The sequence below is a fragment of the Castor canadensis genome, chromosome 1 (genome assembly GCF_047511655.1).
Source record: "Castor canadensis chromosome 1, mCasCan1.hap1v2, whole genome shotgun sequence".
In the NCBI taxonomy this organism is placed as follows: Eukaryota; Metazoa; Chordata; class Mammalia; order Rodentia; family Castoridae; genus Castor; species Castor canadensis.
Window position 1 is genome coordinate 35,425,599 of NC_133386.1, and position 14,763 is coordinate 35,440,361.

The window sequence follows — 14,763 nt, forward strand, 5'->3', positions numbered from 1 at the left end:
CTGTGTCACAGTCTTTTGGGTATATTCCCAAGAGTGGTATTGCTGGATCATATGGTAGATCTATGTTTAGATTTGTAAGAAGCCTCCAAATTTTTTTCCAGAGTGGTTGTACTAGTTTACATTCCCACAGCAGTGTACAAGGGTTCCTTTTCTCCCACATTCTCGCTAACACCAGTTGTTGGTGGTGTTTCTAATGATGGCTATTCTAACAGGGATGAGGTGGAATCTTAGTGTGGTTTTGATTTGCATTTCCTTTATGGCTAGTGATGGTGAGCATTTTTTCATGTGTTTTTTTGCCATTTGAATTTCTTCTTTTGAGAAAGTTCTGTTTAGTTCACTTGCCCATTTCTTTATTGGTTCATTAATTGTGGGAGAGTTTACTTTTTTGAGTTTCCTATATATTCTGGTTATCAGTCCTTTGTCTGATGTGTAACTGGCAAATATTTTCTCCCACTCTGTGGGTGGTCTCCTCAGTTTAGAGACCATTTCTTTTGTTAAGCAGAAGCTTTTTAGTTTTATGAAGTCCCATTTATCTGTGCTATCTCTTAGTTACTGAGCTGCTGGGGTTCCATTGAGAAAGTCTTTGCCTATACATATTAGCTCCAAAGTATTTCCTACTCTTTCCTGTACCAACTTTAGAGTTTGGGGTCTGATATTAAGGTCGTTGATCCATTTTGAGTTAATATTGGTATAGGGTGATATACATGGATCTAGTTTCAGTTTTTTGCAGACTGCTAACCAGTTTTCCCAGCAGTTTTTGTTGAAGAGGCTGTCTTTTCTCCATTGTATATTTTTAGTGTCTTTGTCAAAGACAAATTGGTTATAGTTGTGTGGCTTCATATCTGGGTCCTTTATTCTGTTCCACTGGTCTTCATGTCTGTTTTTGTGCCAGTACCTTGCTGTTTTTATTACTATTGCTTTGTAATATAGTTTGAAGTTGGGTATAGTGATACCTTCAGCGTTGTTCTTTTTACTGAGTATTACCTTGGCTATTCGTGGTCTCTAGTGTTTCCAAATAAATTTAATGGTACATTTTTCAATCTCTTTGATGAATGTCATTGGGATTTTGATGGGAATTGCATTAAACATGTAGATTGCTTTTGGGAGTATAGACATTTTTACTGAGTTGATTCTACCAATCCATGAGCATAGGAGATCTCTCCACTTTCTATAGTCTTCCTCAATCTCTTTCTTCAGGAGTTTATAGTTTTCCTTGTAGAAGTCATTCACATCCTTTGTTATATTTACTCCTAGGTGTTTGGTTTTTTTTTGAGGTTATTGTAAATGGAATTGTTTTCATATATTCTTTCTCAGTTTGTTCATTATTAGTGTATAGAAATGCTAATGATTTTTCTATGTTGATTTTATATCCTGCTACCTTGCTATAGTTGTCAATGGTGTCTAGGATCTTTTGAATAGAATTTTTTGGGTCTTTAAGGTATAGAATCATATCGTTTGCAAATAGGGATATTTTGACAGTTTTTTTACCTATTTGTGTTCCTTTTATTCCTTCTTCTTGCCTAATTGCTCTGGCTAGGAATTCCAGTACTATGTTGAATAAGAGTGGGGCTACTGGGCATCCTTGTTGCATTCCTGATTTTAGAGGGAATAGTTTCAGTTTTTCACCATTAAGTATAATGCTGGCTGTAGGTTTGTCATATATAGCCTTTATAATGTTGAGGTACATTCCTTCTATTCCTAGTTTTCTTAGTGCTTTTATCATGAAATGGTGTTGGATATTATCAAAGACTTTTTCTGCATCTATTGATATGATCAAGTGGTTTTTGTCTTTGCTTCTGTTAATGTGGTGTATTACATTTATTGATTTGTGTATGATGAACTACCCCTGCATTCCTGGGATGAAGCCCACTTGGTCGTGGTGAATGATACTTTTGATGTGTTGATGAAGTCGGTTTGCCATTATGTTATTGAGGATTTTTGCATCAATGTTCATTAAGGAGATTGGCCTATACTTCTCCTTTTTGGAGGTGTCTTTGCCTAGTTTTGGGATAAGTGTAATATTGGCTTCATAAAATGTGTTAGGCAGCTTTCCTTCCCTTTCTGTTTTGTGGAACAGTTTAAGAAGGGTTGGTATCAGTTCTTCTTTAAAGGTCTGATAGAATTCAGCAGAGAATCCATCAGGTCCTGGACTTTTCTTTTTTGGAAGACTCTTGATTGCTGCTTCAATTTCATTTTGTGTTATAGATCTATTCAGGTGATTAATGTCCTCTTGGTTCAGTTTTGAATGATTGTAAGGGTCTAGAAATCTGTCCATCTTCAAGATTTTCAAATTTATTTGAATATGGGTTCTCAAAGTAGTCTCTGATGTTTTCCTGGACTTCCATGATGTTTGTTGTTATCTCTCCTTTTGCATTCCTGATTTTACTGGTTTTGGTTTTTTCTCTCCTCATTATAGTCAGGTTTGCCAGGGGTCTGTCGATCTTGTTTATTTTTTCAAAGAACCATCTTTTTGTTTAATTAATTCTGTGTATGTTTTTTTTGGTTTCTATTTCATTGATTTCAGCTCTTATTTTTATTATTTCTCTCCTACTATTTGTTTTGGGATTTGCTTGTTCTTGTTGTTCTAGGAGTTTGAGATGTATCATTAGGTCATTGATTTGGAATCTTTGTCTTTTTAATAAGTGCACTCATGGCTATAAACTTTCTTTTTTAGTACTGCCTTTGGTGTGTCCCATAGATTCTGGTAGGTTGTGTTTTCATTTTCATTGACTTGCAGGAAACTTAATTTTCTCTTTTATTTCATCAGTGACCCATTGTTTATTAAGCAATGAGTTATTCAGTTTATAGCTGTTTGCATGTTTTTTTGTCTTTATTTTTGTTGTTGAGTTCTAGTTTTATTGCATTGTGATCAGATAAAATGCACGGAACAATTTCTATTTTCTTTTATTTGCTGAGGCTTGCTTTGTGCCCTAGGATATGATCTATTTTGGAGAAGGTTCTGTGAGCTGCTGAGAAAAATGTATATTGTGTAGAAGTTGGATGATATGTTCTGTAGACATCAACTAGGTCCATTTGCTCTATAGTATGTTTTAGAATTGTTGGATCTTCCTTTTTAATACAGTTTGTCAAACGGTGCCTTTTGATATGGGAATTAAATCTGTTCACATTAAGTGTTAGTGTTGATAGGTATATCGTGATTCCTGTTATTTAGTTGTCTTAGTTGTTTGAGGGTTTGATTGTGTGTAGCTAAATCAGTGTTACTCTCTACTTTCTTGCCTTTTCTTCTACTGTGGTTTGGTAATGCCTGCCCTTTCATGGTTATGTTGGGTTTCACTTTCTGTGTACAGAACCCCTTGAAGAATCTTTTGTAGTGGTGGCTTTGTGGTCATATATTGTTTTAGTTTCTGCTTATCATGGAAGACTTTTATTGCTCCATCTATTTTGAATGATAGTTTTGCTGGGTAGAGTATCCTAGGGTTGAAGTTATTTTCATTTAGTGCCCGGAAGAACTCGCCCCAAGCCCTTCTTGCTTTTAATGTTTTTGTTTAGAAGTCTGCTGTGATTTTGATGGGTTTATCTTTGTATGTATTTGTTTTTTCTCTTATAGCCTTCAATATTCTTTCTCTACTCTCTGAGCAGTTGTTTTAATGATAATATATTGTGGGGTAGTTCTATTTTGGTCAGGTCTGTTTGGTGTTCTGGAGGCTTCCTGTACCTGTATGGGCATAATTTTCTCTAGTTTTGGGAAATTTTCTGTTATTATTTTGTATTATATATTACAGATTCCTTTTGCTTGCACGTCTTCTCCTTCTTCAATGCCCATGATTCTCAGGTTTGGTCTTTTGATGGAGTCAGTAAGATCTTGCATTTTCTTTTCACAGGTCTTGAGTTGTTTAACTAATTGTTCTTTGGTTTTTCCTTTAATTACCATTTCATCTTCGAATTCTGAGATTCTGTCTTCTACTTGTTCTAGTTTGCTGGGTTGGCCTTCCGTTATGATTTGCATTTCTGTTTCATTCTTTTTTCTGAGGTTTTCTATATCCTGAGTCTCTTCCCCTTTAATATTGTCTATTATCGTTCTGAGTTCATTTATCTCTTTATTTATTGTGTTCTTTGTTTCACTTTGGTGTTTATGCAGTGCTTCTATAGTTTCATTTGTTCTTGTGCTTTCTCAAATTCTCTATTTTTGTTGTCTTGGAATTTCTTGAATGTCTCCTGTAGATTTTGGTTGATCATATCCAGTATCATCTCCATAAAATTCTCATTGATTACTTGCAGGATTTCTTCTTTCAGAGCGTTCTTGTGGTCTTCATTGGGTTCTTTGGCATAGTTTATCTTCGTTTTGTTGCAGTCTGGATCTGGGTATCTGTTTTCTTCATTTCCCTCTGGTTCCTGTACTAATTTATTGTTGGGGGAAAAGTGGTTTCCCTCTTTTTTCCATCTTCCCATCATTGCCCTTGATAGTGTTACTGTCCCTGTACTGTGTGCAATTCAGTATTGTCTAGCTTGTAATAGTAACTGTGATGACATCTAGAATGGAAGGTTGAGAGGAGAGGGAAAGCAAAAAAGGTAAAGAAAAAGGGGAAAAAAAAACAGAGCCAAAGAAATAAGCAGGGAGAGATAGTGTACTAATGAACAGTGAACTAAACAGGCGTTAGAGAGACAGAGAGAGGATAAAAAAGAAAATCCCCAAGTTCGAACGCAATAAAGTTTCAGTCTTAATAGTTTTGGTGTTAGTCCTTCAGCACCCAGTTCTGGTGTTGATGTTTGAGTAGTAGTTCTATCATTGTCTCATCAAAGGGGAAAAAAAAATATCCCAAGTTCAAATGCAATACAGTTTCAGTTAGTCCTTCAACATCCAGTCCTGGTGTTTGTGTTTGAGTAGTAGTTTTGTCATTGTCTCATCATAGGAGAAAAAAAAAAGAGTCTGGAGACAGCTTTGTGAATGTCTATCTGAGGCTGCAGCTCACCTGCCACCTACTGTCAGCCAGCTGCTGCTGCAGGCTTTATTTACTGCAGATCTCAGGAATGAGCTTTACACTCACCTAGCCCCACAGGCTTTGTTATTTAGAGTTCTCCTGGACACATGCCCCTTTTGTTTTCTTCAGTGTACAGCCCTACCCACCTGTTGCAATTGCAGTCTTTATTTTTTTTATTTAGAGTTCACATGGGGAGTGCCCCTCTCCCACTCTCTTGTGGAGTGTACCACAGGACAGCCACTGTTACAAGCTTTCCCTGCTCCAAGGTTGCTGGACAGGGCCGCCACTCCTGCTTTCTCTGGCCAGCCCTTGTTTATTTACAGTTCACGTGAGGGAGTTCCCCTCCCCCACACTCTGGAGCTCAGGGCATCCTGCCGTCTTTGCTGTATGTCTTTTTTTTTTTCAGCTTATTGTTTATTATTCAGTTTGTTTTTTTTCCCTTTTTTCCCCTGGTCGGGGTTCAGTCTGTCCAGGGGACTGTGCTGATTTGTTCCAGGGTTCTCTGTGGGAGTACCACATGCCACTCATTTGCTCACCTGAGGGTCTGCCAAGCAGGTTAGAAGCTGGTGTCTGGTGGCATGGGAGCCCTCCTGGTTTCTCCATTTAATGTGGAGTGGGGATGCTATGTGTGGGATGGGGGTGTGGAGGTGTCAGAGTTTTGCCTCTTCTTGGTGGTTTTTCCTTCCAGGTGTATCTCCAGCATCTCTCTGAGATTTTACTTTAGGAAGAATGCTTTCTGCTTCCTCCCTCTAGTCGCCATCTTGGAATCCCTCTGAAAATCTTTTGAAAAATATTTCATGGCAAAGCAAATCTACTGGTAATATGTTCCCTCAGTTTTTTCCTGAGGAAGCCTTTATTTCTTCTTTATTTTTGAAAGATAATTTCACTGGATGCAGAATTCTAGGTTGTGCTTTTTCTTGCAACACTTCAATTGTGTCACCCTCCCACCCTTCTTGCTTGCATGATTTCTGTAGAGAATTCCAGAGGAAGTCCTCTCTTTGTTCCTCTCTAGGAAGGGCATTTGTTTTTCCCTTCTCTGGCTTCATGTTTTCTCTTTGTTTCTGATTTATGCAGTTTGAATAAGATATCCCTCTGTGTAGCTTTTTACTTTTTATTTTTATTGTTGTACTGGGTAAGGGCACATTGTGGAATTTACAAAGGCTCTTACAATTCATCAAATATATCAGACTTGAATTCTCCCCCTTCATCACTCTCCTTTACCCCCCTCCCGTTCTTGGAATCATTTCATGAGGTATCTTTTTCTCGTTTACAGTCAATGTACACAGTATTTGCACCATATTCACCCTCCTTCACCTGATATTTATTGTGTTTAGTGTTCTCTGTGCTTCATTAATTTTGGAGACTTCTGTCTTATACTTTGGATATTTTTTCTTTTGTCATTCTTCATTTCTGTTTCAATCATGTTAATTTTTCCTACATTTTCTATCTCTTTGCTTACATTACCCATCTTTTCTTCTTTGATGTCCCTTTTTCTGTTATAGCCCTTAGCATGTTAAGCATACATTAAATGGGCTGTAATTCCAAAATTTCTGCAATTATCTGAAGTTGATTTTGATACCTGCTTTTTTTCCTGAGTTTTGTGCTTTTTGGCTTTTTAACAAATTTTGTAATGTTTTTGTGGGAAGCTGGACAGTTAAAAGAAATTAAGGAAATAGTCCTTTAGTGTGAGGTTTTCTGTTTATCTGGCTAGGATGTAGGCTCGTTTAAATATTCACTATAACTATAGGTGTCAGTAGCTAAAGTTCCTTGTTTTGTCTCTGTCTTCCTTGTGTATTTCCCTAGAGACTCCTTCTTACATAGGGTTTCACATGCCATTCTTTCAGTTAGAATCCAATTATTATACAGAAGTCCCATTGATGTAGTCATAATTTTTTTTTTTTGGCTGGGGAGATTATTTTATATCCTTATAATTAGGTTTTAATAATTTAGTGAACCTGTGCATCTAAGTGCTTCTCAGCTTTTTTCTCTGCTTTAGGGGAGACAGAATGGCTAGCTGGGGTGGAGTTAGGTATTTCCCCTCTGTTCTATAGAAGTATATAGGGGGCTGAAGTTAGGCATTTCCTTTTCCCCATGTAACAGGTCATGTATAGGTGGCTGGAGTTGGGTAATTCCCTTATTCTATATTGGTTAGGCTCTGGTAAAAACCCAACAAGTTGGTCAGGCTGTGGTGAAATAGTTTTCCTTGGGACAGGCCTTTTAAAAAAAGATCAGAGTACTCTGTGTGTATTTTAGAATGGTTGCTTTTCCCCCCAACCTTCCAGAAGCACAAGGGGATTTTTGTCTAGTTTTCATCCTGAGAACCTGGTGGGGCTTCGGGAAGAAAGACTGAAGAATGTGTGGGAGGTCCTTTAAGCACAGTGCCCTGGAGTTTACCTCTGAAGCTAGTTTACACTTAATTTCCAGCAATCAATCAACTACTCTTTATACGTTTTTTCAGCTGGATTGCAGTAGTGGCTTTGGCTTGCAGTAAACTGTGACTCTTTATACCAGGTAATACTAGTTAGTTTAGGGGTAGTGTTTTGACCTGTGATCTCAATTCTCTGACAGGTCTAAAAGTGTACTGGATGTGCTTTTTCTGTGTATCTTTGGGCATTGCACATTGTGATTTTAACTAGTCTCTTTTATTAAAGAATAAAATCATGGGTAAAAAAACTTTGTCTATCTTTTATACACTAATATTGGACTCTTTTGTAGGAATTAAACAAGTATTTATTGCATTGAATAGCTCATTGAATAAGACAAACTACAACTTTAAGTGACATGTTTTAAATGTAATCTATAATGTCTGCAATGATGTATAGTAAGAGTTTTAACAGTGGAAGGTTTTTTCATTAATCAAATTTCATATGGAACTATACTTGTGTACTGGATCACTTCTTTTTAATGATCATACATATACATTGTGCTTACAATTGTTTTCATTCATTTATTGAATACACTATGATCAAGGCACCATTATAAACACTAGAGATATTGGTGGACAAAAACAAAACAAAACAACAAAAAAAAAGCCCTCTATTCCTGGTTGTATATGAGGAAACAAATAATAAAAAAATGTTACAATAAATATGCACATTATGTGGAATGATTAAAGGTAATGAATAACATGGAAAATAGAGAAACCTGAAGGACAAAGGGCAGAGATGGTTACAATTTTCAATAGAACATTTAGAGTTGATCTTATTGACAAGAGAATGTTTAAGCTGACATGAAGAGAAAGGGGACTTGGTCATGAATATACCTGGCTAAAGGATATAGTAGGCAGAAGAAACAGTGCATGCAAAAATCTGACTGATAACCAGGAGGACAGGGACAGTAAGTTAGAGTGAGGCAGTATATCAGAAGATAAGATTCAGGTGATAACATGCACCATGTAAGGACTTTGGCTTTTATTCTGAGTGAAAATGATCAACACTGTGGGCCTAGGAACAGAAAGTAGTTACAACTGATTTAGCACTTTTGTTGTTGTTGTGGCAGTACTGGGGTTTGAACCTAGGGCCTACTCCTTGTGGTACTCCACCAGCCCTTTTTTGTGGAGGGTTTTTTCGAGATAGGGACTCACAAACTACTTTCCTGGGCTAGCTTTGTATGGCTATCCTCCTGATCTCCTCTTGAGTTGCTAGGATTACAGGCATGAGCCACGAGCGCTGGCCTGATTTAGCATTTTGAAGAGAATCTCTGGCCACTCTTTTGAGATCTAACTGTAAGGAGAGTTAGGAAGCCATCAGGATGAACCAGATAAGAAATAATTGGTATAAACCATAGTAGTCCTGATAGAAGGTATTAGAAGAGGGGAGTTAAGTATGTCTTAGCTCTGTGGACTGAACAAGGAGAAAGGTGTTCCCAATAACTGAGATGGAAAAAGACCCAGGCAGTCCAGGTTTTGGAGGGAAGATCACATTTCAGTTTGGACATTTTAATTTTAAGACATTTACTAGAGGTCCAAGCAAAGGTCTTAAATAGACATGTAAAATTCAGGAGACTGATTTGGCTAGCGCTATAGTTTGGGGAGTCATAAGCAGATAGATGATATTTGAAGACATGAGACTGTGTAAGTTCCCTGTAGGCGTGAGTGTAGATAGAGGAAGGAAGAAAACCAAAAGGCGTGTGTGTGAGTTGTGGGTGGTGTGCAGAGGGAAGAAACCAGAAAAGAAATTCAGAAGAGTCACAAGAAAGGAGGAAAAGTAAATATCAAAGTGGAGGGAATCAAATCTACTTTGTCAAATGCTGTTGATATGTTATGTAAAATGAGAAAGGCTAGCATTACTTCAGAAGAGTTAGAAATGGAAGTATTAAAGGTAGGTCACTAATTGAATATGGAAAATTTGAACACAGACGTTAGATAGCCTGACCCTGAGGCTTTCTCTGGCAGGTAGCTATGAAGTCCTCCAAATGTAATAAGGCTATTCCTGGCCCACTGCATCAACCACACACAAATATAGATTGGGATCTATCTTGCATTAGGGCCTGACATTCTGATGGACTTCTGATGGACTGATTCAGAAAGCCTATAAAGTCCTTGATGGCATCTATTGTATCACTCTAGCTGTTCCCTAGATTTGAGGAACAGCAAGTCTACCATGCCCATTGCAGCTGGCTCTGGAATTCTTAAGCTCATGAATTTTGATCCAAGTAGCAAGATTTTAGTTTCTAAAATCACCTCAGGGCTTAGAGAAATCTGTGAGAACAACCTCAATGTTTAGGATCTGATAAACTTTCTAAAAATGATTTTTTTCTTAATTTACCTCTTTTTTTCTAAAAATTAAATTTATGAACTTCAGTAAATAGGCAATCATTGATTTTTATTTTTTCTTCTCAAGAAAAATGAAATAATTCTTTTTCATTTTGTGTCTTCACAAACTCTTATACAGAATAGATAAGTAATAGGACACAAATTATAGAGTTAGGGTTTTCTGATGCTTAACAGTTAATAATATAAAAAGTAACTAGGCATGTCTGTAATCCCAGTTACTCCAGAGGCAGAGGTAGGAGGGCAGTTCAAGGATAGACTGGGAAAAGTTATCAATATCCTATCTCAAAAACAATATACAAATAAAAGGGCTGAGGCTTAAGTGGCAGAATGCTTGCCTAGCAAGTGTGAGGTCCTGAGTTCAAATCCCAAATATCACAAAACATTAGTCAATTAATATTTTTTAAAAAGTAATGACTTCAAATGACATAAGTGGTGTTTTACAAGAGCAACTTATGTGTTTAATTTTTCCAAACTGTTCCTTTCAAAAACATAGAAGAAAGAATACTAACAGTTAGACAGTAGATAATTGGGAAACAAAATTGGATCATGAAAATGCTTGTAAAACTTGTGTTAGAAAATTGTCAAGAAACTCATAAACTGTTATAAAATCTTGTTAGCATTAACATATAAGCTTATTTTTAATTCAAGACCCTTTATGGGGCAGTATCTGGAAAGGAGGTAATTTAAGGACAATTCTTTAAGTGGCCCTATAGTCTCAAAGAAAGACTTCTTGGAAAGAACATTGTTCCGAGGGATGCATTTATAAGCACCCACCAGACTATCTGAGCTCCTGATGGTTCCTCTGTGACCCATTCTGCAGCACTCTTTGTCTATCCAGGTGAAACATAGCACTGGTGGAAAAAGAAGTAACATTGTCGTCAGAAAATGATTGCATTTTCATATCTGTTTTCATATATAAATCTAAAGTACCTTTCACCTTGTGATTCTGCAACACTTCTAACCCCGAGGATAGGATTTTATGTAAAGAATGTATGTCTTTGTTTGATCCCTAGCAGGAGAGAAAAAAAAATGAGCCTTAAATGTGAAGGATTTTTGTCTGAAGTATCAAACTTTTTTCTGTAATAATTTCAAGTGTAAAGTCTGGGCCTTAAGAACACAACTTAAAATGATATGGTGATATCACTTTTACATAGACATTTGCATGTATATTTACATAGATATCTATATTCATGCATGTTATGTGTCATAAAACTATAAGTATAAACATAAGAATAATTGACACTAGAATCAGAAGGGTAGTTGCCCTTAATTAGAAGTGAGGAGGATGGGTGTGATTTTGGTGAGATTCATAGGATTTCAACTGAGCATTGGTTTACAGGGTTGGTTTTTACATATGATGGCATTTGCTTATATATGATTTCTTCCATTTTAAATTTTAAAAACTGGGAAGTCACATATAAGGAATGTTCTATTATAATTATTTGAATTCTTTTTTCTAAATTAAAATTATGGCAGTGGGACTACATATTACAGAAAAGACTTTGATGCATGAAATATCATAGTGTTGTTTTTTTCTTTTCTTTTCAGTTCGAAAGGATATTGTCCGCATTCTTCCTAGTTTAGATGTTGAAGTCAAAGACATTACTGATTCTTATGATGCTAACTGGTTTCTTCAGCTATTATCTACAGAAGATCTTTTGGAAATGACCACTAAAGAGTTTCCTATTGTGGCTGAAGTCATAGAAGCACCTCAAGGAAATCAGCTGCTCAGAAATATTTTACAGCCTGGGAAAACCATTGTGATCCACAAAAAGTATCAGGCATCAAGGATCTTAGCTTCAGAAATTAGGAGCAATTTCCCTAAAAGACACTTCTTGATCCCCACTAGCTACAAAGGCAAGTTCAAGCGGAGACCTCGGGAGTTCCCAACTGCCTATGACCTGGAGATAGCAAAGAGTGAAAAGGAGCCCCTCCACGTGGTGGCCACCAAAGCCTTTCATCCCCTTCATGAAGAGCTTTCCTCTGTATCTGTTGGGGACCAGTTTCTAGTGCATCACTCAGAGACTACTGAAGTCCTCTGTGAGGGAATAAAAAAAGTGGTGAACGTTCTGGCCTGTGAAAAAATCCTCAGAAAGTCCTATGAGGCAGCACAGCTCCCTTTGTACATGGAAGGAGGTTTTGTAGAGGTGATTCATGATAAGAAACAGTACCAGATTTCTGAGCTTTGTAAACAGTTCCGCTTGCCCTTCAATGTGAAGGTGTCTGTGAGAGATCTTTCCTTTGAAGAGGACATTTTGGCTGCTACCCCAGGACTGCAGTTGGAGGAAGATATCACAGACTCTTACCTACTCATAAGTGACTTTGCCAACCCCAGAGAATGTTGGGAAATTCCAATTGGCCGCTTGAATATGACTGTTCAGCTAGTTAATAATTTTTCTAGGAATACAGAATCATTTCTAGTCAGGACTCTGGTAGAAGAGATTACAGAAGAACAATACTACATGATGCGAAGATATGAAAGCTCTCCCTTGCATCCTCCACCTCGCCCCCCCAAACATCCCTCAGTGGAGGAAACAAAGTTAACCCTGCTCACCTTAACAGAAGAAAGGACAGCAGACCTGCTTAAGTCTCCCAAGGTAAAGCTATGATTTCACAGATTTTTCTTTAGAGTTGTTTTCCTTGAGGTAATTTGTTTCAAGTATTTTCAGAGTTTGCTGTTTGCTTACTTTCATGCCATATTTGAAATGAGCTTTTTTGATGCACAGTATTTGAATGAACATCAACAGAGTGTAAGCTGTTGCAGCACTCTATATTTTGATGCTTAACCAGTAGATGTGGCATGAAATCTATACTGAATGAAAAATAGCAGGGATGACATTTGAAAGTGATTGCCCAAATTGCCCTTCCAATCGGTTTTGGCAATTAAAAATGTTTAATAAGGTGTCTTAGAAGCAAATCTCTTTTATTTTGGAAGTGCAATTCATTTTTCCTAGGTAGGATTATTTTAATACTTCATCCAGGAAATGAGCATACAATAAACTCCCTTCTTCTGGGAAGTCACTGGTAACATGCATCTATAACGCATGTCTTCATTTTGTTTTATGTGAAGAAAGATGTAAAAATATCTTGGCAGAACTGTGTGTGAGAATGTGAGCATCTGCCCACATTACGCCTGTCTTAGAATTGCAATCTTTAACAGTTCTATTGAAAAACAAAATCGATAAAATTGCAGACAGTATGAGATCATTATAGAATTAACAACTCCATAACCACTTTAAAGATTTTGGATGGTGGCTCAGATTCATTTCTACTTGTGGTCTTTACCTCTTGGAAACTGCCTGCTGGTTACCTCAGAAACATGTCCTTACAGCAAGACGTGCTGGCCATTTGTCTGGCTGTGTTTCTATGGTGTGTGGAAGGAGTGCATTCTGCAGATGTTGTGCTCAAAGCTTAGGGAAACAAAACATTTAGTAAAACAAAGAGAGATGGCGTGTTTACTCTCTATATTCAGGAAAGAGTAGCTATAAGGCTTCAAGACTCATATATGGGTATGGAAATACTTTTAATTTGATATCTCGAACATTGCATTTAGATTATATGTTGGGGAAATTCAATAAGGATGATCAACTCATTTTCAGAAAAAAATAAAGAAAGATAAAATTAGCAGAAATTTCCTTTCTGGCAAAACAATTTTGAAGGAATCATTTTAAATAAAAATAGCCCTCAAATAATGTTGAGTAACAAATTGCTACTAATGTGGAAAGTGCCTGGTTCTTTTCTCCACTAACATATTTGATTATTGAGTTGAATGATATGAGAAATGGAAGGCTTTCCTCATTTTTATTGGTGGGCAGAATGATGCCACCACTCACCCAAAGACATGTACACCTAAATTCCCAGAAGCAGTGAAGATGTTATGTTGTATGGCGACAGAGACTTAGCACATACATTTAAGATTCAGGATGTTGAGATGAGATGATTATCCTGGATTACCCCAGGTAGATCCAGTTTAATCACAAGAGTCCTTTAAGGAAATTTTTTTCAGTTGAAGTCAGGATTAGAGGGAGATGGAACTACAGAAGAATGCTCAGAGACACAAAGTAAACTGCTTTTAAAAATGGAAGGCAGGGATCAAAAATCCTAAACCACCAGGAAATCACTTGTAGAAAAAACATTAAAAAACTTAAAATGTCCCTTGACAGATGAACATGCTGTAAGTGTTTTATTAGGAGAGAAACATAAATTAATAGTGATACATCTAGGTTACTAAAATAAAGTGAACGTAATCTTTCACTGAATTCACATATGTAGAATTCTAGATCAACTTAATTTCTAACTGCTGTTCACTGGTCAGACCTGCATGTATTCTTGGTGTTGAGTTCTGAACCCAACTCCAGAGAATATTCACTGGAGTTTGTAAAGAATTGCTAAAACGTTGGGATGGAGTACAGCTCAAGAACCTGCTTGCAAGCAAAGCCCTGAGTTCAAACCCCACTCCCACCAAAGAACAACAAGAATAAGAACAGCAACAACAAAACAAAAAACTAAAATGTTGAGAGGTCCTGGAGCCATTTTTATTTGAGGAACAGTTTCAGGCATTGAGTCTAAACTTGAAAGAATTGATAGTAGATGGTATTCCTTGTAGTATACACTTAAAGAAATACTCTTTGGCAAAAAGTGCAGTTGTTTCTTTACAATATTCTCAACACTGGTTGAAGTCATAGGGAGGACATTTTTGGTGTAATCTCTTGGGACAGATTTCACACCCCCCAAAATTTTACAGCAGAAGATGGGGGACTGCAGGTCAGTGATATTGTCAAGGAATCGAATGAGAGTTTATCACATAGTTGAGAAGAATCTGCAATTCCTTGTGAATGTGATAAATATAGCATTACATTTTCCTCTAAGACCACTTGAAAATGCCAAAGCATGCTGTTTTCAGACCTACTGACCTCACTTAAAATTATTTTTCTTACCATGAACATAGGAATCTGTTTAGTGGATCATTTATGGAACACAAACAGAAAATCTGTCAGTTTCTTCACAATCTAGTCAAAAAAGTCTTGCAACCACTATTTCTTAATAGCA

The 14,763-nt window shown here is 36.9% G+C and overlaps 1 protein-coding gene across 1 annotated transcript in view; it reads left to right on the forward strand.

Moving 5' to 3' along the window:
- Themis (thymocyte selection associated) overlaps positions 1 to 14,763 on the forward strand; it is a 179,244-nt gene that overhangs the window by 83,102 nt on the left and 81,379 nt on the right. Inside the window, exon 4 of the mRNA XM_074075092.1 lies at positions 11,263 to 12,311. Coding sequence (XP_073931193.1) covers positions 11,263 to 12,311 — 1,049 coding nt within the window. The remainder of the gene's footprint in view (positions 1 to 11,262; positions 12,312 to 14,763) is intronic.